We start from the raw sequence: 23692 nt of genomic DNA on the forward strand, positions 1-23692 counted from the left end.
ATTTACATGGAGCGACTGCCTATCTGACCTCCTCAACCCAGTTACCAGGGCATCCCAATACCTATTGCTCACAGCGGTTATCAGACTTCCTAGCTTCTGACTACCAATGACGACTGCCAAAGATATTCAAACGACACAGCCGGATTAATCGTGCATTCAGAAACACACGGAGCGACTCGATCGTTTTGCCAAGATAGTTATTGGTTACCCCTCCAAAGACCGATGTTATGATCAATCGACAGTACTGTACGCCTATTACTTGCCCAGAACAACTTTATTAATTAGTAATAAAATAAACCAGAAGCTCTAACCGAAAGTACATAAACACTAGACTAATCTAAATGTTTGCTAACCGTAGCCACTGCGTCTGGTGCGCAGTGCGTGAACTGTGCCGTCATTGTGACGAGCCGGCACCGTGACGGCCCTGACACGGTTTTGTATTAATTTTGTTGTGTATACCTGTATTGTCAACGTTGTTTTGTAAATGATGATGGATGATGGTGTGAAGAGGTAATGTTTAGTCTGGTAGGTCGCATTTGGTAATCGCAGGTACCTATAGCTGGATCGGTTGTCAAGGTGTATTGGGTTGTCCGGGTAACTGGGTTGAGAGGTCAGATAAGCAGTTGCTCCTTGTTAAGCACTGGTACTCAGCCGCATCCGGATATACTGGAAGCTGCCCCCAAAGGGTCGGGAGATGATGCTGGATCGGTTCAAGAAAATCATCACCACAGATAGAGATATACTGTATCTGATCATATAAATAATTAAAGTAGGTGTCATTATGGGCACTCTTATCGATAAGATCGATTTTTCACAGAAGACAGGTTAGAAGTAGCTTCATCATAGCGGCATTTATCATATTTGTTTTATCTTAATACTAGCTTTTGCCCGCGGCTTCGCTCCCGTCAACTGACTTCTCTACTTACCCTATTTTTTTTTTTAATAAGAACCTTCTCCTGACAATAACAAACACAACAAAAAAAGAATTAGCCAAATTGGTCCAGGCGTTGTTGAGTTATGCGCTTACCAACACATTTTGCGATTCATTTTTATATTATAGATAGATTTTTATCACAGTTCTCTATTAACACGTTGTATGTCCGAGCGCCGATATACGAGACACAATTGACATACGACAGACAAGATATTATACTTCGGCCGTTCAGAGAATGCGTTCCTGACACCTATCAGTTAGTCACGACTAGTGATGGGCACAACATAACACTGAGTTCGTTACCGTTCCTTCAAAATGAACCGCCGCATTATTTTAAGATTATTTTCGTTTTAAATTGGCGGAATCATTTGTTTTATATTTTAGTTATTTAAGTGGAAACCAAAAAAAGGTAATATTCATATAATAAAATTGTTTTATTTATTCTTTGTTACAAGTACATTGAATTGAATGTGCGAACAGAATATTAATCAGACTCCGATTTGCTTGAGGAGGTGGTGTCTTCATCATCATCTTCGCCTACATGTATAATTATATTATTATCAATAACAGAATCAATCCTGATATCTCGGTCTAACAAAAGCCGGGTAATCAAATAAAAACAGATCGAAAACACTTGAAAAACGTGGTCTATGCGCACGAAACGACAACGGACGACTGTTTTAGCGTCACAAAATGGCGGCCCATAACGCCATTTGGGGTTACCATTTTTAATCTAAGTATAAAAATGCGGTTTGGTCATAGTTTTATTTTTATATTTCATAAACGTTATAATTAAGTCTTATAGTCCATTATTTTCCAATTCTTAAAAAGAAAATCAAAACGTATTATTTTATATTATAACTGTATAAGAACAGATTACGATACTTGCCTGTTATTTTTAGCACAGCACTACAAAATATAAACCGCTGACATAACCTTGTAATAGCGCAGTATAGATTTAGAAAAATATTGTTTACCAAGTTATTTGACACTCAGTTTGGCACAAAATTATAACATTCATTGATTATTGATATAATAATGTTGTTTTAATGCTCCTCAATTGTTAAAACGGTAAACAACCAGCAAAAATATTTTTATCGTAACTGCAACGCCATTGCAAAGTTACATCGTCAGTTCAATCGCGACGTGTCAGGAACGCATTCTCTGAATGGCCGAACTATAAATGGCGTTTTAATGTGTCAAAATTCCAAAAGTAGTTCAATGGATGAAAATGATAATAATTTGTTTGTAAATCATATGAATTTAAAACAGATTTATGTGATGTTAATTGACATATTTTGTGTATGATATTTGTTTTCAATTTAAAATTAATTATTTGTTTATAAGCCGTGTCAATGTCGATCAAATTTTCAATTAATTTTACTTTTAATTGACTTAAAATCGTCAGTGCAGTATTTGCGATTATATTATGTCAATAACACTTCTTTAATTACTTATGAATCAAAGTTAAATTATTGCAATTTCGCTACTTTATATTCCAGCATTAATTATGATTACATAAAAAATGATCTTATTGAATTATTTAAGGCTTTATTAAATAATAAACGCCTATCGTTAATAACTCGGCACGGTCTAAAGTTTCGCAGTCCAGAAACTCATTGCTCTTACATATTTATCAGGCGCTTAAGATTGCGTCGTTAAGCTTGAGTTATCTGCAGTGATAAATATATTTTTATCGTTCATCAATAAATTATAGTTGGATGTTTTAGTTGTCGTATTAATTTGATGATATCTTTACTAATATAATAAAGAGGAAAAAAATGTTAAGGGCTCAAAAACTACTAAACTGATTAAAAAAAAAATCATTTGGAAACTACTGCCCGTACTGGGATAAAATAAAACCTATGTTACGCGTGAAGTGTGTAGCTTACCAACAATGAAAGATTTTTTTAGATCAGTCCAGTGGTTTTTCAGTTTATTGGTTACAAATAAAAATAAATCCTTTTTATAATATAATAAGTAGGTATAGATATGTAAATGAAACAAATGATGACAAAACCATTTTTTATTCATTTAACAATACGACTTATTTCCACTGTGTTGAACAAAAATATCCTAAATACAATTTTTGCGCATAAAATGTCAAACAGTAAGGCATCCGTGACAATATGAGCTTGTATCTTTAGCACTAAAGCATTCATATATATAATAATCTATACATTATATAATTTGTATCTTAATACTTATAATTTAATAAATATATATTTATATTTTAATACTTATACTGTACTATATATACTGCAACAATGGACTTTACGGGACAATTATTTCCGTTTTACTTAATAATAAATCAGTTTGCATTAAAATTGTTCACTTCGGAATTCCATAAATTTTCCATTAATAACTCTCATATTAAAAGATTTTTGGTTCCTCTTTAAAATGGACGTATTTAATACTTGAGAGTGAATGCCCTTTTAAACTTAGTCATTTCTATGAAATATAGAAAAAAATAAAAACCTTTTTCTTTCCTCTTCCACCAATTAAAAAAATTTTTTTTTCAGGCATGTTAAAAATAATTTTTAATGGGTTTGAAAAAATAATAAAATATATAACTTATATACTTTATATTTTACCTTAATTCTACGCGAACGAAAAGACTATTAAATTAAATAATTATAAATATAAAAATCTTAATATAAACGCTATCACAATGGTTTAAAGCTGATGATGGTTGCGACAATATGTCAAAATGATGCTGATGACTTATAAGCTCCTTATTTTAAATTAAATATAATAATTATTTTTTATTTTAAAAATATACATTTCTTAAATGAATCTTTTTTCAGGTATAATTGAAACTTAGATGCGCTTTTCATTAAAAGTATAAATATTTAGGTGAATACCCGTAAATAAATGTGGATTTGTAACAACAGATTTTTTAACTATACTATTATTTCTTTAATAGTTTTCTAGCATATCACTTATCTTGTGTTTTTTACATAATTTAAACGTCGTATTTCAATAATCTTCAAAATAACAAGTTCTGTGTAACAAATGCTCTAATAAATAGCTTATCTATGAGCACCTTATAGTTTAAAACAATAAAATATCTAAGATTTTAAAACTTTCTTTATAATACATATTTTTTTTATACATATCACCATTATAAAATAAGTATAATATTTTTCATATTATACTTTATTTTTTATAATTGATAATGTTTCTATCACTAAAAGGACTTTATTTTGTGCAATGTTTCGAACAATTTACAATACTTTTCGATAGAAAATGAAAAAAAAAGTATTTTTAAAGCCGCTACTTATATTTATATCTACAATCAAGATTCCTTCTCGTTCAGAAACATTATTCTAGAATTTTCCTTTACACCTCGATATTGTCGATATTATTACTATGCTTCACTTGCCTAAATTCTGATGTTCCTAAGTTATCATACATAAGCATAAAAATACAACGGCCAACTGAAAATTGGACGAACATTTTCAAATTGCCCATTATTTTTCCCGATAAATATTTTATCTTTATAATTTCATCAAACAAATACGGACTCTATCTTTATTACGAGAAATTTGACAATCGATAACATCACAATACTTGGAATATTTTTCATTCCATAACTCGATATGCCTAATCGATTAAAAAAATCCTCGATCATTTGTGCTCGATATATTCAGGCATCGATTTAAACCTTTTGACATTGAATTGAAAACAATGCTTTTCAGGCAGCGACAGTATTGCTCAAGATATTTAATTGTTATGAAGATGTTTTAGTTTTTAGCAGGAGAACGGGCCAGTACATAGTGACGAAAAGGAGAAATAGTGCTGGGAACACGACGCGGGAAAGTTTATCGATTTCCCGCCATAGCACTCGCTCTTGACCAGTGTCGGCGTCTAACCAGGCAACCTGTTGATAAAAAATAATAATTGTCATTAAATAGATATTCTCTACTTTATTAACTCATCAAATAATTTATATTATAGTTTATTCAGCATGTTTGTTTACAAGCAAAATATATAGATATTAGAAAAACAAATAAAACGAATTAAATATGGAAACAAATCTTGTTTAATATGGAAAATAATTTAAATTAACTATGAAACAAGAGCTTGAACAATCCTGGAGAATTTCCACAGCTACAAAGCTAATTAATAAATATTTTCTTTAAAGAAATACCAACGAGTCCCTTCTAATTCAGATAAACCACGTACCAATTTATTTTGTGAAAACGGAAGTTTTTTTACAAATAATTATGGTTTTGCACAAAATGAAAATTTAATTGAATAATTGCTATGGACAAAACATTTATTTTTTTGCTTGAATTTTTGTAATTGTAATAAAATAAAATTAATTACGTTCGCTTATTTACTTTTCCATTTAGGAATTTTTTTATTTAAAACAAAATATTTTTTTACTGTAACAAAAATTCAGAGTTATTATGACTTCCACCAATGTAAAAGTTGTTTTTAGTTTTGGTCAAAAACTTTGTATTCTATTCTATTCTAAAAACTATGTAAGCTTCCTATTCCTTGTCACAACTTTTCTTATTACGATCACATCGACTAATCCCATCCCTAAAACCAATTACCAAATAGAATTCAAAACTCACCTGTAATATGCTCTGCCTTCTCTCAACGCCAACCAAATGAGCGGTGTTATGCGTAGCCGACGGTGCTGGGTGCACCGCTGGCGTGGCAGCCGGGGGCGACGTAGGAGAGGTCAGGTCAACCTTCCGACACCTCACCTGGTTGCCCTCCCAGGCAGCCAAGGTCCCGCACGAACCCTTCTCTCCGTTCAAACGCTGCCAGAGATAACGAAACATCTTTGTCTCAATAATCTTGGTTGGTATACGAACTGGTTGGTCAGATTGAGGTCATTGGTTGGTTCTGGGTTTTAAAATGACGTATTTTTTTTAATTATCTAATTTTCTGTGAGCTCAACAAGTAGATTCATTGGGAGACTATAATTTGTCAAGAAATAGGCCCGATAAATTAAGGCTTAAACAGTTCAGACCCTATGTAAAGTTATCTATGTATACTAATATTATAAAGCTGAAGAGTTTGTTTGTTTGTTTGTTTGAACGCGCTAATCTCAGGAACTACTGGTCCGATTTGAACAATTCTTTCGGTGTTAGATAGCCCATTTATCGAGGAAGGCTATAGGCTACTTTTTATCCGGGTTCATGCAGAGGTTCCCACGGGATGCGGGTGGAACCGCTGGCAGAAGCTAGTGTTCAATATATTGCAATATTTATTACATACAGTTACAAATCATTTCCTTGGGGTGACGCAGGTTGACCAAAAAAACATTGCAGTAAGTAAAACATAATTCAACAAGAAGATAATATTTACCACCGGGATGATCCTGGGCATAGACTCCTGGGCTTTGGTCTTGTTCATTTGATACTGCTTATCCAAAACCTTGACGACCACGAACTCGCCCAGAGCCGCGAACACGAACATCATGCAGCCAGCCATCCAGAGGTCTAAGGCCTGCAAAATGTATTGAAATTTTAATTGTTTGTCACAGTTTCACAGCAACCAAATAAAATGAATCCTTTAAATACTAAAGTGCCATCCAGAGATCTAAGGCTTGGAAAATGTGCTTATATTTCAATTGTTTGCAATAATTCGGGAACTTCTTACTATGCCATAATAAGAGAAGCCTTTGTAACGCTAAGGGCGCCTTCAATTGAGTCACAAAGTGTCAAGCGTCTGTAATCTCCCAATGTAAATTCAAACAAATTTAAGCGGGCGACTACAGCGCTGTTGCTTCTTCTCGGTGACACTGCGGCTATTTCGATCTTCGAAGCTAATTTGAAGGCGTTGAAGTATTAATTTACTTGACCGCAAGAACTATTTAATCGTTCCCGAATAAAGTGCTTAGGAACACAATTTCTGACATCTTTTTATTTACCTATACATAAAGTGTTATTTTACTTTTAAAAATAATAATAAACATTTGATTACCTCCTAAATTCATTCAAAAATAATGTCAGTGAAACTATGTTAGATTACCGAGGAGATCGTGGAAATAATTTTCATGTAATTAAATATCAAGGAAGATAAATTGTACTTTGAAACAATGAAGCCAGAAAACGGTAATTTGTAAGCAATTCCCTTAGGAGACGTGTTAAACAACGGGAATCACCTTATGAAGGTAAGGAAATAAGAAAATGTAAATAACTTATTAATATTTAAACTAAGAATCTACCCTTTGGGCAAAGTAAGACTGATATTTCATTTATTGGATGATTGACTTACGTCCGTGTTACCTTATTATTATTTGACAGTAAAAACAGGATAAATAAGTATTCAAATAATGTAAGACATAACTTGTTAAGATACCACTTGAAATGCGGAAAATCTGCGTTTTTTCTCTTTTCTCAGGAGCTAATATTTTATTGCTTAGATATATTCCTTGTTTGTCATAGGGATTGCCAACAGGAAAATAAATCGATTTGTATAAGGGATGAAACACTTTTAATCTGTGTTAAGGAATTTGTGTAATTTACTAAGATTTATGACAATGGTCAGATAAACAGAGATTGTTCTAACAGTGTTAAAGTAAAGGGTTTAAAAGAACAAAATAAATACCTTTGTTTAAAAATGTTCAGGTATTGTTAGTTTATTGAATAAAGGCTAAGTAGAAGTGAACACTGTATTCGAACTCAAAGAGTTCATTTGTAACTATTTACATGTAGTTGTAAATTATTTACTAACTTGGTGAGCACGCTTCAAGTTGTTTTCTAAACTATTCTTGAGAATAATAAGCATAAAACTATAAATATCAGCTTTTAGTCTTGTATGCTTCTTTTACTTTGTTTTACAATGTAAAATTGTGATAATTTTACTTATTTTGTACTCTTTTGTTTTTTTTTGTTTCTACCCTGAAGGCTCCTAAAAGACCAATTTGAAAAATGCTTAGAATGTTTGGAAGTGAGACTATTCCGAGTAACATATAAAAAAACCCAAAGGTTCTCAAGGGTCTCGGGAAGGTACAAGCTAGTTGATATATTTTTTTCATTGATACCTAGAAATAAAACTTTACCTTAACGTAAGCCACAGGTGGAATATCAGCTCTCAGTCCCGTAAACATAGTGACAAGCGTCAACATGCAAGTCACCAACAGGGTGACTCGGCCAGGAATCGCATCCAGGTCCAACCAGAAGCTAAACCAGGACAGCATCACGACCAGCGAGGAAGGTGCGAAGGTTTGTATCAAGTGGTGACCGATTTGACGCTCGAATCTGAAGTATACGACTAGTCTTGAGTAGTTACCTGTAAAAGAAATAATATGAGGATTGATATTTTTTATAACAAATATTTTTTTTTCTCGTTTAATAATTTATCGTATGTATATCGAGTATTTATCGTATAGTTATTGTTATGCTCTCAATTTTATTTGGGGTCGTCGCAATTTATTTTTCGATTCTCTATGTCATATTAACATGTCATCTCTCAGACAATCTATTCTTCGGTCTTCCTTCCACCTGTCTATACATACATATCTTATTAATTAGGCAGGTATATTTCTTTCTTTATGTTTCACTAAAATCTTTTTTTAATAACGTCCAAAATAAATAGCCACATATATCATGCATCTAAAAATACTTAGAATGCATTCAGAAATAAATCACTGCCAATACGTTATTAAATTACTTTCAAATAATTTAACTGAAATACGTAGGTAACAATAGCTTATAAATAAAATGAATAATTTTAATAATCCTTCTTTCGAATGAGATAGATAACCACGTGGGTTGTGAAAGGTAATGAAAAATTTCAGGGCAATAAATTTTATTGAAAAGCCAAACATTCTAATATTGTATGTGAAAATAAAGCATATTGTTATATTAAGCTTCATTTATTGTTATAACTACATACATTTGGCTGGCTATAATAGTTTATTTTTTTTGTGTCATCATTTCATCAAGGTTGTCTCAAAAAGATTCGGCCCCTCGTTCGACTCTATAGCCCCGAGGTCTGATGGAGACATAGATATTGTCCACAAGATCGTCACATAGGAGCAACTCAATCGATTAGTATTCCAAAATGTTACCACAGACCACAGCGGACAGAATATTAGACATTATTAAAAAAAAACATCGAAAACTTATTAAAATATCAAACCAAATTTTTCTACTTTTATCGTCTCCCAAAAATGTTTCGATAAAACTTGCGAGACGTTAGAACGAGGAAAAGTTTAATTTTGTTTTCATTGTAGGCGGTAAAGCTCAACAATCTTCAGAAAGCTTAATATATTTGTTGACTTAACTGATAAGCTTGAGGAAAATTGACCTCAAATTACCTACATCCGTCACAAACATGTAATCCGGGAATTGGGTTACAAGGCCTATCAAGAAGAGTATCTTTACACTACGTATTTACAGCTAACTTTATTTCAAGCTATAATTACACGCTTTTGGAAAAGCTGAAGTTGACTGTTGAAATTCCATGTAGAAACAAATAAAATATAAAGCATAATTCAATAATGAAACTCTTGTTAAATCCCTACAATGTTTGTGAAATGAGTAGGTACCTACAACCATACGCAAAAACAAACATTTCCTGGCGCTTATTTTTTGTAATTAAAAAGTTAATTAATGCTAGTTAATTAATGCTTGACGCTGTCATCTCAACTGTGCATTTATCTCTTAGAATACGGAATTCGCATTCATCATCATTTCTTCTCCGTCATCGTTCTTACTTAACGTCATTTCGACAAATACCATCATTTGTTGAACTTCTCCTCTATAACAGGACAAAAATACAACTGGTACAAAATCAAAAAGCTATCTTACCATCTTTATCTATCATATATCCGTTAGTTTCTTCAAGTCTCAGCGGTTCTCCGATGTGGTACTGCAGCAATTTTAACTCAGGGTTGATGGTCACGCCCGCCTCGCTCCAACGAAACCGGACTTTTTGGTTACTGTATGAAACTGGAAAGATAAATTATTATGTATTTATTACATAAATTGTTAAGATTCTAAATAGGTGCTGAAATTCATCATCTGGCTAGCCTTTTGCCAACTTTATTAGGATCAGCTTGAATAATGAATAGGTAAAATATGTGGTGAAAACGGATCTTAAATCGTAGAGTCATAAATTCTTGGTCAGAGTTAAATATACGTATACGTATAGAGTAACGTATATTATTTCTACAATCAGACATGACACGTGTTGCAGGGGAGTTTGCTGCTCCACTTCTTCTTGCCAGCAAAAACATAGGAAGCATTGAAGCGCGATGTTCAAAGCACTGTTTTGCAGCCAAGTTTGAATAAATGGGTATGAGTTTTGTTTGATATACACATTCTACGTGTATAAATGAGATACCTAACACTATTTTTTTTTTCAATTCGATAAAATTTCAGACTAAGCACGTTCAAACAAACTATTCACCTAAATCAGTTGTTGACTCCATCCAGAGGGTTCAAAGACCTCCAAAGTATTAACTCTCTCTCTACAGATGCTGAACCGAGAATTTGAGAAATTTCAGTTCCATGAAGGAATTTACTGTGTCGAAAATATTTTCGCCGAACGACGATAACCCGTGAATCGTTGCAAAATTCGTACATTCATAAAATTCTCTTGTTGCTGGGTATTAACGAAATGTCTACAGCATTTTGCAAATAGTAAGTTTATTAAAGTTCTTGTCATTTAGATGTTCTTTAAGAGTCACTTTGCATTATGAGCGGAAAAATGTTTTATTTTTGTCTATATAATTTCCCAAACGTCTCATATAAGTTGATTATGACTAAAGTGTTTTGAGATAAGAGTTGGTTTGAATTAACAGTTGTTCCCAGCGATAATTAGGCATAGGCATGTTATACTTATGTTCAGCAGTGGAAGGCAATTGGTTGACATGAAGATGATGACGTTAATAATGGCATAATGGTAGTAGTGAAACAACAGTTTCCACTCGAAGAACTAAAATGTTTTTTCATTGGTTATTTACATGCAAGTAGGTTGGTATATAAATCAATACAAAAATGACTCACAACTTTCAATATAAATAGGGCAGGACTGTATATCCATGGGGTACAGCTGGAACTCCATCTGACACGCAATGATAGCATGCATCCGCGCCGAATACCGCACCGTCTGGTTCCTGTACAGGGTCACCGACGAGAACTTGTGAGTCAGCTCGGCGATTTCTGAAAGTAATTAAATGTTATAGCGTTCATTTTGTTAACAATAGTTTTGTACGACGTGTTCATTTTTAGAAACGGGTTGTGTCTGTTTTAAGGACGGGTTGTGTCCTTTTTAAAGAACGGTTAAAATTTTCCTAAAAGTTTGTGGATAGTATATTGACAGGATAGAGCAGTTCTGATACTGGAGACAATTTGTGTTACCTCAAATTTTTCCTGGGCATAAGAACTCAGAATCATTGCATGAATGAATTTTGCCGAAACTTGGCCATATTGCCTGTCTTCACGGTTATTTTCTAGTTTAGTAGTGCAATAAGATCAAAAAGTGTAATCACGTAAGAATTATAACAACCTCGTTGATCAAGATGTTGTCTGATGCAAACCGAAGGGCCATTGACGCAGTAACACATACACGTGTAAACCACGATCTTGCTAAATACATCCATTTTTCTGAATCCAAAAGCAATTTCGAGTTAGATTCAACCATCAATTAAAGTCAAGTTCACTACTTCAAAGCTCAATATTTGTTAATTGAAACCCCAATGACCCTATTTAAATAACTTTGGGTCCCATAAATCAGTTTGACACTTTGACCAAAATTGGCTTACATCAGAAACTGTGATAAAGTACTTCGGGATCGAGTTTAACATTTAAATATTTGATCCATCAATAAAATGCACTTTATATAGGTTCTTAGGTCTATAGTAAACCAATATAGGTGATTTTTAATACTGCGTGTAGCATATAACGTTTGACAATCAAAGGATCAAAAAGTGTGGAGACAAAATGGGGAGCCTTTGCTAAGAAAAAAAAAAAATAGGTATTTATATAAAGTTCAATTGAATTTCTTGTCCAAATTAGCGTGGTCCAAGCTCACTTAATTTGTGACTATACAGTGATAATTAGTGCTCAAACCAAGTGTTCACCAAAGCTGCCCTAAGCTATTAACTTAAAGTGCCTTTGATAACTTAGTGACCGTCGTTAAGTTAGCTATCTACAAGTAATTTGGGATAAGACTAAATTATGTGTCATTGTGAATTTTTACACACTACGCTGTGTTTTGATACTTGAAATATTTTTTTCTAATTAATCATGAAGTTTTACAAAAATAGTTATATTTAAAAATTGCATAAATCAGTGTCTGCTATAATTACTGCAATAATTTATTTTGCTCACTCAAGCGTTTTAAACTTTATTAATTAATTGGTTAAGTGGTAAAAGTTTGCTATAAAAGATTTTGTGTAGGTAGTATCAAACTATAGATAAAAGTTTGTGGTGAAAATTTCAGAAATTATATTATATTTAGAAATTGAAAAACATGCTGGAAAATTCAAACTTGATAAGAATTAATTTATTATAATTTATATTTCAAAAATAGTTTCTCACATGCACTTGTGAAGCTAATTCGTAGTTATCAATAATTTTTGAAAAGCAAAAGTACGTACCTATACTATTTCGGAGCAAAAATGCAGTGAAAATCGTGAACACAAGCTTTGATATAAATATTTGCAATGTGAATTAAAAGCTCGCTGTACATGTTTTTTGATATAAAAATATTTATACGAAACATATTTCATAGTACGAAAATTACATTACAATAAAGAAGAAATTGCCAACGATCAAATATAAATTGCTTATTTTTTATATATTATTATAATTTTAATATTTTAATTATTTTTTATAATACACATCACGTTCATTAATTCATCGAGAAAAATATTCGAAGTATCAAGATTAGTGAGGCTAATACACGTCATGACTACGTCGTATGTACTTACGTCATATGGATGTAACGTATGACAATTTAATATTAATAATTTTTTTAATATCTTATTTACTTAAAAATAATAATGATCATAAATCCTTCAGTTTTAACAAGATATAGTACAAGTAACTATAAAATATTTTTGAAACTTGATAAACAGCATGTACAACAAGCTTTATATAAAAGGAGCCTAGTTAATATTACCGGGACTTCGTTGTTTGTAATGCATTGCTCCTCCTAAAAAGCATAACTTTGTTAGTCTTCATTATATTGGGAACATAGTTGCCGAAACTTACGATTAACTTTCGAGACGGCAACATAATGAGTTGAGAAATTAAAATTATTTTCAAAATTCCTTGCCGTATTTTGAGGACAGCTTCGGTGAACAAACAGTAGAAAAGTTTACCTTTGTAAATAAGCAATTTTGTACTAAATATTTATTCTATAAACGTTGTCTTAAAATATTTTAAAGAAATGAGAAAGGAAGGAAAAAGAAAGCCTGCTTATAATGAGCTTCATCGTGATTGGTCGTTTTTAAGACCACGTAAGACCATGGGTCTTAAGTCTTAAGAATCTTAGATGCGGTCAATTCCTCCTCTAATAATAGTTCAATCTATCTAGATCCAATTCTAAGCACATTTTTTACCTGTAACTTTAGAGTTCAAGAAGTAAGGGTCAGGATGCCACAGGTTATCAAAGAACTCTGGTGGTAATGTCACGTGGTCGTCTCCTTCTTCGAAAATATCTTCGGGCAGCTGCAGCCGACTCTCGCTCCAAGTCTGTCTTATGAACATGTCCACTCTGAAACCAACGAAAAAACATGGAAACCCCTTGCTAAGATAAGGCGCTATATGCCCTAAGACGTCTTCAATCTCAATTTAAACATACCTATCGGATTGTCGTCTAAATGTAGCCTGCCTGGCAGAAAGTAAAATCATTTATTTAAGTTCTGTAGACTGGTTTCTTTCATAAATAATGACGTTCGGGTTGATTTTCGCACGCGTTGACTATTCTTTCGTTCAGTGTAAGGAGATCAGCCAGTTGCACAGAACATTCTTGTGCATAAGCATTTGATTAGACACAGATGCACTCACTATTCCTTCCCTTTCACAGCCCGACGGGGCGGCAATCCGACATGACCAAAGAGAGATTTCATAAAATAAAATAAAAAACCTTGAGCAAGGAAAACCCTTACAAATGACTGCGGCGGAAGGAAGGTTATTATTTTGACCTAATTTCAAACAGCATCATCATTATATTGTCTTTAAGAGGCCACCGTTATGTTTGCAAGTGCTACCCTAATTATATTGGAGTCGGAATATTTAACCAGATGCGACTGACTATAACCTTAAGACGAAAATGAAAAGGAGGTTGTTTGAATAAAATTGCTTTTAGCGATAAGGTCTATTGGTAGGTTTGTAGCATAATTTTACTTGCAATTTCCTCTTGTCTTTTCCCTGTTTTCCTGCGAACATGCAGTTCGATACAAACGTTCGAATTTAACACTGAAACGTAAAGGACAGACAAACATTTCAGTCGATATTTGCCTCGGATGTACGCGTCCCAATCGACGACAACTCTAAACAAGTGATATTGATGACAGCATATACAGGAATATTTCGTCTCATTTTGTTACAGTGTTCTTTGAGATGTCTATCTTGGCATAGTGATATTTAGTTATATATTTTCTCATGTCTACATTTTACAAGGGCATATTTTTTTCTCAGGTCTGTAATTTTGTTGTGTCGATTTTTGCTTTCCCATCTGTGTCATCATGGTCATTTATCTGAATTACCTGATGGATATTGATGGCATTTCCCAGTACCATTATGGTATCATGGGAAATGCATGTCGGCATTTAATAATGACGATGTGCTTAAAAACACCAGAATAAGTTCAATGAATGTTTGTACCTACTAACAAAAGGTTTCTGCAGTCGGAAATAATTATTTTTATAAAAGATACTCATGACAAGTGTCCTCAAAGACTTTGATTTTTCAGCGTACACAACTTCAAAGGTCTTGCGGCGTCAAGATAGCGAACTTATCGTTTTTGTTGACGGTACTTATTTTTAGAGCTTCTTTTGAACTTGAACTAATATGATGAAGGGTATTTTTCGACTGAGCGAAGTTATAAAGTTATATTAGGAACAAAGTGGTGAGAGGAGTAGTTTTGAAAGCAATTTTAACGTAGATTATTTAGTAGTCTTAATAGTTATTTTCTTATGTCCATCGGTAATGGAAGACGAGAACTTTTATTAATTGACAATAAAAATATAAAAACAATTCATTAACCTTTAATTAACACACTTCATTCCTAATCGCGTCCTTAAAGGCTTACTTACTTTTAAATTTAATAACTTAGCTAGCTTCAAGTACTTTACCTTTACTTTACTTTTAAGTTTTAAATTAAAGTAATTTTTATTTAACAAGAAGTTTCTTCAATTTTACTTGAAATTAAAATCATCTGGTTCGGAATCGTTTTTCTTCCTTACCTCATTATCTTAAGTCCTTATATATTTTAGGTACTTCCCGAATTTTAATTAAAGATATCAATTTGTTCTGAGGTGTGACACAATTAGAACAATGGAACGTGTTGTAACTTCTTTACATATACACGTGCTTTCGTAATTAATATTACTCTTAATTGAAATAGATTTAATTACCCATTGTGGCTATAAATATTCCAAAGCGAAGAACAAAGCAGGAAGACCATTTTTTGCTAAAAATATCTTGTACGTGAAAAGGATTTACTAAACTAATTGAGTGAGCATTTGGTAATACTTAATTTATTAATAGGCTCACTTATATACACACACCTAAACAAAATGTTTCCCCTTAGATCTGCGAACAGGGGGTTTTGAAACTATTTATATTCATTGTTTATTTTTAAACATGATGCTGTTTAAAAATATTCACAACTCAGCCTTTTTGAGAAACTACTCAAGTGATTCACCACGTGGATAGGGAGATAAAACTTTCCACCTTAAGGCGCGTACGCACGTACGAACACGAACATAGCGAACACAAACACCAGACCCGAACATTTGGTTCGTACGTATGGACGGCATATTCGAACACGAACGCAAACATAGTTCGAGTCGAGTTCGCGAACAACAGTCGTAAACTCTATCTTAGTAGCCATGACGGCGCCGTTGAAAATTTTCTTCGTCGGCCATGACTGGGAAACTTAGGGATGTTTTTAATAATAAACATAGCACGCGAATAACCTTGACGGCTACTCGTCGAGAACTGAGGTACGGGTAGGACCTTTGCCGCGCCCGCACCCCGCCCAGATGTAGGTATACGAACAGTTTTGTTGCGTAACATTTATTAAAGCTCTTCGAACACCGTCCATACAGAACACACTACAAGGATCGCCGCGAACATGTTTGACGAACAGAGTGTTCGATGTTCGATAGTGGTACGCACGTGCGAACCAAGTTGTTGCATATCATGTAACGCAACAAATTTGTTCGTACGTGCGTACGCGGCTTAAAGGAGAAACACCGAAACAACTGATGGGTCACAGTCTCTTTAAAAGTCCAAATATGATCATCTGAAGAAAGTGTCATACAACTTAGATTGGACAACTTAAACAGGTTTATTTATTTTTAACTCACCTGAAGTCCATATCTTCAACATTGATGGAGTTGACGTCTACCACATAGATGCTGAACTCCACGATGACCGGTTGGCCTTTTCGCGCTGGTGGCCGCATTTCTACACAAACATTGAGAAATTAACAATAAACTGCCATAAATATTAAACGGATAAATATGACCTACAGAAATGGAGCGTCATAGATATGTTCAGTTTCTGCGCCAAGATACTATTAGGGAATGAATTTTTTTATTCTCTCGGCCTAGCTGTGTCTTAACCATATTGGGTCGGCTTTTAGTTTAGCGAAGCGACTGCCTCTCTCACTTCCTGCGCCCAGTTAGCCGGGCAACCCTATAACCCCAGGTTGTCAGACTTTCCGTTTCTACCCATAACGACTGGCTGTTCAAATAACAATCAGAACCCACCAATTTGATTCGCCTTCCGAAGCACGGAAGAGATCCTCATGACAAGACGGTCACTTATCCACTGGTCGCGTCAAGCGTTTTTTAACCCTATGACCAACCGATCTGTGCAGCTATTGCTTTGCCACGACCTTATTCACATAAATCCAACGTAAAGCGGATCACACATTATCATTACAATATGCACAGTGTGTGTGTTCTAGCGTATAGTATTGTGTGCATATAAAAGAAAGTACTTACGGTTAACATTAAAAAACGGAGCCCCGCAAACGGCAACGTGACGCTTGACAGTGTGTGATCCGCCTTAGAGTAGCAATCAAAAGTAGAAAAAAAAACCTTTAAAAGTTACTTCGAAATCCTCAAAGAAATTCCAAATGTTTTGCGAAGATATTCTAACAATTTATCGAAGTTCACCAAAGCGCTAAAAAGTCGGTCAACCAATAACGCCAATAAGTTTATTTACGTTTCGAAAAATACGTCAAAATACGAAAATGAAAAGTACAACTTTGATCGAGTAATAGATTAGGTATACAAAATTGCAAACGATGGAATGAAAAGTGTTTACCAAACACCAATTTAGAAGATAACCGAGAACGAATGTATTGGCTACGTTTGATCTAAAAACCTGTAATTTTGTGAATAGGTAACTGTATGTATTGACTACCTTTTAAACAGATACCGGAGCATTCCACGAACATTCTCAAACAAAACTTTATCTTTGCTTAGTTTGAAAGCCATGACTCGAAAGCTGTGGTTGTTAGACCAGCTGGTCACGTCTGTACTGGATAATAAATGGAATGTGTTGCACGTAGCTGTTAGCATCTGCTGTCCAATACAATTACTGGGAAATAGCTAAAGGGTACTTTATCGTCGACATTCCTTTGTAGAGTTGTTGTTCCATGCTAGAGATTTTGACCACTGTGGAAGATGAACTTAAGCTCGCATTAATTACTGGTTCACCTTTCAAACTACCATGGAAATTGTAGCTACTAATCTTACTATCCGAAAGTTAATATTTTCTGAGAGAAAATTCAGTGACGTCGAAGTTTTGCCTTATTATGTTGGTGCCAATCTAATGCAGATTCGGATGCAGCTGAGTATGCATCTGATTGCATACCTGACCTCCTCAACCCAGTTACCCATCCATTCCGATACCCGTTGATAAGACTGGTTATCAAACTTTCTGACTTCTGAACTTTTTGATCTTAGGAATAGTTTTAGCTGGACCAAGGGCAACAGATAAACGTGATAGATTGGTTTATAGCAGTACGCTGAAAGTACTATTTGTAACACAACCTATAATATCAGTAGAGAAACTTAGGGGAAATGTTATAGCAGTCGAGTTCGTGTAATGGTCTTAAGTAGTCCCATTCATGGAAATGTTTGTGTTTTCCTATATTTGCTCTTGACCCTCTTTTTATGTCCTCTCTATGGGAAGAGATTTCGACTGAGTTTTCCTTATCTAAGTGTTTACTTATGTGATAGAGTCAGCTGTTTGTTTTTGCATGTTTTCAGTAAAATAGTGGTGCTGTAGTGGAAATTTTAGCTATGTCAAGGTTAGTCGAGTTTTGCAAAGGAGTTATTTGAATGAAAAATTTAAATTTTGGATATGACTTCATTGCTGGCATACAAACAATAGACAATTTCGTCAAATGCCTCTATAAAGTCAGCCATTTTACGTCTTGCTCATACGTAGTAGTGTTTTGTTTTTTTTTTTCGACTGTGGTGCAGTCTCTACCAACTTCGGAGCGGTAAACTTATGTGATGAGAACTTAAGTAAAGGGATTATTCTGCTTACCTTTGACATAGTTTTCAGGCAGCACAACCCTTGGTTTCAGAGTGTGATTCCTCTTCGAGTCGACATCATTACAGAGCCTGGAAAGAATGGAAACATTGCGATTAATAACGTATTTCTTTTGAAAGTTATTTACTACATGGCTAACTTTTGGAAAGTATATAATTTGGGAAAAGCTTCACAAAACGGAGCGAATTTTACATTACCGATATATCAACAAAATGTTCTAATTTCATTTGTCTTTCCATAAATGTCCCGATGTTTTTATTGGAATGTTAATCATTCTCCCTCGAGATTCTTGCGTCGCTTTTACTGTATTAGTACTACAGTTTTAATATATAGTAAAATGAACTTAAAGGTCATACGAGTAGCTTAGAAACGTATGCAAACTTCTAGAATGATCGATGCGCGTTTTAATTTGTTTGATTAACCGCTTTGTTGAACGTTAATATTATAAGGCCGAGATTTGTGAAATATACTATCTTTATAAACTTTATAAAGCTGAAAAAAATGTCTGAAGTCTAAACGGGCTAATCTCAGAAACTATCTGATTGAAAAATGTTTCGGTGTTAGTTTTTTTATTCAACAAAATATTGTAACGAAAAAAGTACAATGTGGAGCTGAGCTCCTACTTACAATAAACTTATATTTTTCCCAACTTAATTATGAACCTAAATAACCTCTGAGAAGTTGCTTCGTAACTATTTGAAGATCTAAAATAAAAGTTTATAAAGTTTTCTGAACACAGGTACATATTCTAGGAACTTCAAAATCACAGAAATACAATTACAGATGACATTTCAATGAAGATATTCCAAGTTATTTTGACACCTATCTCCCTAAAACTATTCCAATACATTTAGGTAGTTACTTAAAAATTTCAAGACAAACAGACTGACTTTGACATTTTCTTATTATTAAGAATGACTATAGATACGAGTTTCCTATCTCTAAAACTACATTTTGGAAATGTTCAAATAAATTTAGCCATAAGGGGATGTCTAACTTCGAAAACTATATAAGTTCTGGAATATCGTAAACTTGTGGAAGTTTGTGCTGCGTTGTCGAAAAGTTAAATGGTTTTCGAGATAATTTGTAGTTCTTAGTTGTGCATGGTAGTAAATTAAGTACAAGTAATTAGTGATATTGATAAAATAAGTAGCAATTTTTTGAGCTTGAGCTTAGCAAATGATAGAGGAATAAACAATTAAGGAATAGACATCGATTTTCTTTGCCTTGGACTTAGACTTTTTATTTACTTTTTTCCATTTAACAATTTCATAGCTTTGATAATAAGCTGAGTACTTAAAAGACGTATGAAAATATAGCAGTTACCTAAAGTTCTATTGTAAGGCTAAATGAATACAGACAAAAACATACCCACATAATTTATGTAACAGCCTGTACTATTTTTAGGCTTAATAAAACTAGAATTTAAAGCAGTTAGCGAATTCCGTTTCAGTTTTACGAGTTAGCTGATATTTGTACTTAAAAAAACTGCTATTTTAATTTCAATTTTGAACTCTATTATTCTTAAAACAAGACTCATTATTGTATAGTGTGAAATGAACATGAACTGAATTTTTTAATGATCAATTTTTCTTTACGATTTTGAGTCTTATGTTGTTTGTAATAAGGGTGATGTAGTTGAGGTTTTTTGAAGTAATGACGTCAAAGAAAATTGTTATTATCCTAAGTTAGCGTTGTATATTTAAATTTAGTGCTAACGTTTACGTGCATAGCATGCCTAACCTATTTTAGTATAAAATTGAAAGTTTCAGTCTACAACTATGGTAGTCGTTGTCAATTTTTAGAATTAAATACTATGTTTAGGACATTCATTCTATTCAGTTTGAATGATTTTATGCAGTTATATATAACGTTGGAAATAAATTGTCTATAATTTTTTTATCAATTCCTTGAATGAAGTCACAATTAATTGTGAATTGTGCATTTAATTACGAAAATTTTCTCCTTTTAAATACAACGTAATTATTGACTTCTCATTATTATAGTCGTACCTGTATTATTTAATCGACGTGTTCATATTTTTGTTTTGAAGAAGCAAACATAAAGATACCCTTCAAAATGCAATGGAACCGAAAATAAAATAAATGTATGGATTTTTAACCGACTTCCCAAAAAGGAGGAGGTTCTCAATTCGTCGGGATCTTTTTTTTTTTTTTTTATTTTTTATGTATGTTCACCGATTACTCAGAGACGCTTCGACCGATTTGCAAAATTTTTTTTTTGTTTGATAGGGTTTACCTCCCAGGTGGTCCCATAGTCACCAGGTCAGGATCTGATGATGGAAACCCTGAGAAATCGAGGGCAACTTTCGAAAATCGTAGGCATACGTAGGGTAAAAACTTGACACTAAGGCGCATGTCTGATAACACTATGAAATGGTGAAGGCTTGGAGCTGACCTGATGATGAAGACCAGAGAAGGTCGAGGGAACTTGAACAATGAATGTGTAAAAAACTACCTCGTGTTTGGGCTTATTTTGTTCGTATTGACGAGACCTTTGCAACAGTGAAGGTTTGAAGCTGACCTGCTGATGGAGACCAGCGAAGGTCGAGGGAACTCGACAATTGAATATGTAAACTACCTCGTGCTTGGGCTTATATTGTTCGTATTGATGAGAACTTTCCACTGCGGATATGACATGCGGATAGTGACAACTATGCTTGTCACTGAAAAGCTAAAAATAAAAAACTTTTTACAAAAAAATAAAACCGACTCCCAAAAACACTGAAAAGCAAAAAAAAACTATTCTTAGGTGCATCGGCCTAGAAGTCGGTGGCGTTATAAACTTAGTTACATCCATTAGACACCGACTTCTAGGCCGATGCACCTAAGAATAGTTTTTTTTTGCTTTTCAGTGTTTTTGGGAGTCGGTTTTATTTTTTTGTAAAAAGTTTTTTTATCGCGTTATATTAATATTATTTAATCCCAACGTTTCGGATCCTTTACAGCATCCATGGTCACGGGCAGACTAAGGTGTTGGTCGTCTTGATATATTAGTTACAAACAGCTACCCTACATTTTGTTGATTATTATAATATAACGCGATAAAATCCGTAAAAGTAGTTTTATTTAAATGTCTAATATTCGCGTAAGTGTCAGAAATCAATATAAATGTATGGCTTATGAAGAGACCGGGATTAAAGTGGCAACAGAATTTCCCAAAAAGAAGAATTTCCCATTCATTTCTCCAAGTTGTCGCAATCGTAACATAACTTATTATGACATGACATAAAACATTTTCTCTGCCCATAAATCGTTCCTCGTTTAAATCCAGTAACATTACAAGGAAACCCGAGGGCGTCAACGTGAAAAACTTGTATAAAAACTGACAGTACATTTGAATGTCGCAGTCATTTACTACGATTTACGCATTGCGACGGACTGTATTTATAAAATTTATACGAAGTAAGACTATTTTTACAGTTAAATAAACAAAGTTTGAAGTTAATTTATAATTGTAGAGATTGTATTTACATTTTTAAGTATTTATTTTCTTTCATTAGTGGGTTAAACTGCTAAAATAATCCGTGGGAACGGGTGGCGGGGAGTAGTATACCTAGCTGTGCAAGATCGTGATGGTTGGCGTTATTTGGGAGACCTACGTCTATATTAAATTGCTGAATGCCATCTTTTGCAATATGCAGCCGGGCGACTTACTTTATTAATAAACTTATGCAAATTAGACTATAAGTCTTATATGGAGCTCTTCGACATATTACAATTTGCAATTAGGCGTAACAGCCTAGATTAGGGTTAATGCTCTGAACTAGACGTATTCCTGTATCTTGGTCGAGTTACAGGTTCAAGTCAATACAAACCTATATCTCGATAATATAATCAAATAAGCGTAACACCCACGCACGCTGTCGAATACAATAAACGGTAAATTAAAGAGTACTAACTACTAAGTAAAATAATATTTTCATTTAGGAGTTCCTAGGTTAATGAACCCGCATTTCGTGCACGAGAATCTAGATGCTAGTTTAAACAAACATAGCTAGCTATATTTTACGAGTTCACCGTGGTACGGTACGTCAAGTTGACGGAAATACAATAAGAAACTTGGAATTAAAATCCTTTTCATAACATTATTTGTAATTTGTTGACGTTAAAACGTCTACACCAAATGTGATAAAAAGTATGGGGATAGGTGGCATAATGGAGATGGATATAGGCTTCATTTGTTATTCAGGTTGGAGTCCGTTGGACATGGAAAAAAACGCGGTTTTGAAAATTAAAAAAAAAATGGATCCATTTCGAGAAAACAAGAAGAGAAGAAGTAGAACACATGTTGACTAGGACATAATTAGCCCAAAATTTAAATCTGCTCATCAAAAACAGTCAGCTAAACAACCAAATATTTACCTAAAACTCTATTGACTTAACAACCAAATCCCTGAACAAGAACACTAACCCATCTAGAGGTAATCCATAATACCTGGCGCTCTGCCTACCTCTCACCGATGATATAAATGCAAATTCATGAATAACATGGTAAACGTACCAATTTCGGGCCAAGGTAACCGCATCGATTGACGACTATTGCACGCCATGGGCCTATATATAGAATTAAAAAAAAAACTTACCTACGTAGGACGTAGTTATATCGATTGTACAGTAATAAGGGCTCGCACTGCGGTTTCTTGTACATTTTTCTTTTGTGGGAAATAGTTGTTGGGAAGTCATTCATTGAGTTGTTGAGTGTCGTTTGTTTGTCGGTGTTAACGTGTTTCAACTTGTGGCTAAGTAATAGTAGCTGGGGCTGATGCATTGTAAGGTTAAGCAATGCTATAATGACGTGGCTGTTTTGGGTTGAATAAATAAATACAATTCTTCATCATCGTCATCGGCTCTTTTTATTGTCCCATTGCTGGGCACAGGCCTCCTCTCGCACAGAGAGTTGGTGCGGGTTGGTAATTTCATAGTTTATAGCCCAGATATACTCGAGATGTTTTCCTTCATATTTAATCGGTCATGGATGTCAAAGATACACTAGGGAAGTACAATGTTGCAGT

At 33.8% G+C, this 23692-nt stretch overlaps 1 protein-coding gene across 9 annotated transcripts in view; it reads right to left on the reverse strand.

Moving 5' to 3' along the window:
* Positions 1 to 2945: 2945 nt before the first annotated feature.
* Positions 2946 to 23692, reverse strand: part of LOC124632735 (glycine receptor subunit alpha-4) — a 52997-nt gene continuing 32250 nt past the window's right edge. For 2 of the 9 annotated variants that reach the window (XM_047167689.1, XM_047167686.1), the window contains 11 exons: positions 18652 to 18728; positions 17094 to 17156; positions 16452 to 16551; positions 13476 to 13630; positions 13034 to 13066; positions 10915 to 11070; positions 9715 to 9855; positions 7962 to 8191; positions 6263 to 6403; positions 5521 to 5733; positions 2946 to 4817 (listed from right to left, as the gene is read on the reverse strand). In XM_047167689.1, the coding sequence (XP_047023645.1) occupies positions 4668 to 4817; positions 5521 to 5733; positions 6263 to 6403; positions 7962 to 8191; positions 9715 to 9855; positions 10915 to 11070; positions 13034 to 13066; positions 13476 to 13630; positions 16452 to 16551; positions 17094 to 17156; positions 18652 to 18728 (1459 nt within the window). In that variant the 3' untranslated portion in view covers positions 2946 to 4667. The remainder of the gene's footprint in view (positions 4818 to 5520; positions 5734 to 6262; positions 6404 to 7961; positions 8192 to 9714; positions 9856 to 10914; positions 11071 to 13033; positions 13067 to 13475; positions 13631 to 16451; positions 16552 to 17093; positions 17157 to 18651; positions 18729 to 23692) is intronic. The other 7 variants (XM_047167692.1, XM_047167690.1, XM_047167694.1 and 4 more) reach the window with 5 other exon arrangements.

This window comes from Helicoverpa zea, chromosome 8 (assembly GCF_022581195.2).
Source record: "Helicoverpa zea isolate HzStark_Cry1AcR chromosome 8, ilHelZeax1.1, whole genome shotgun sequence".
Lineage (NCBI taxonomy): Eukaryota > Metazoa > Arthropoda > Insecta > Lepidoptera > Noctuidae > Helicoverpa > Helicoverpa zea.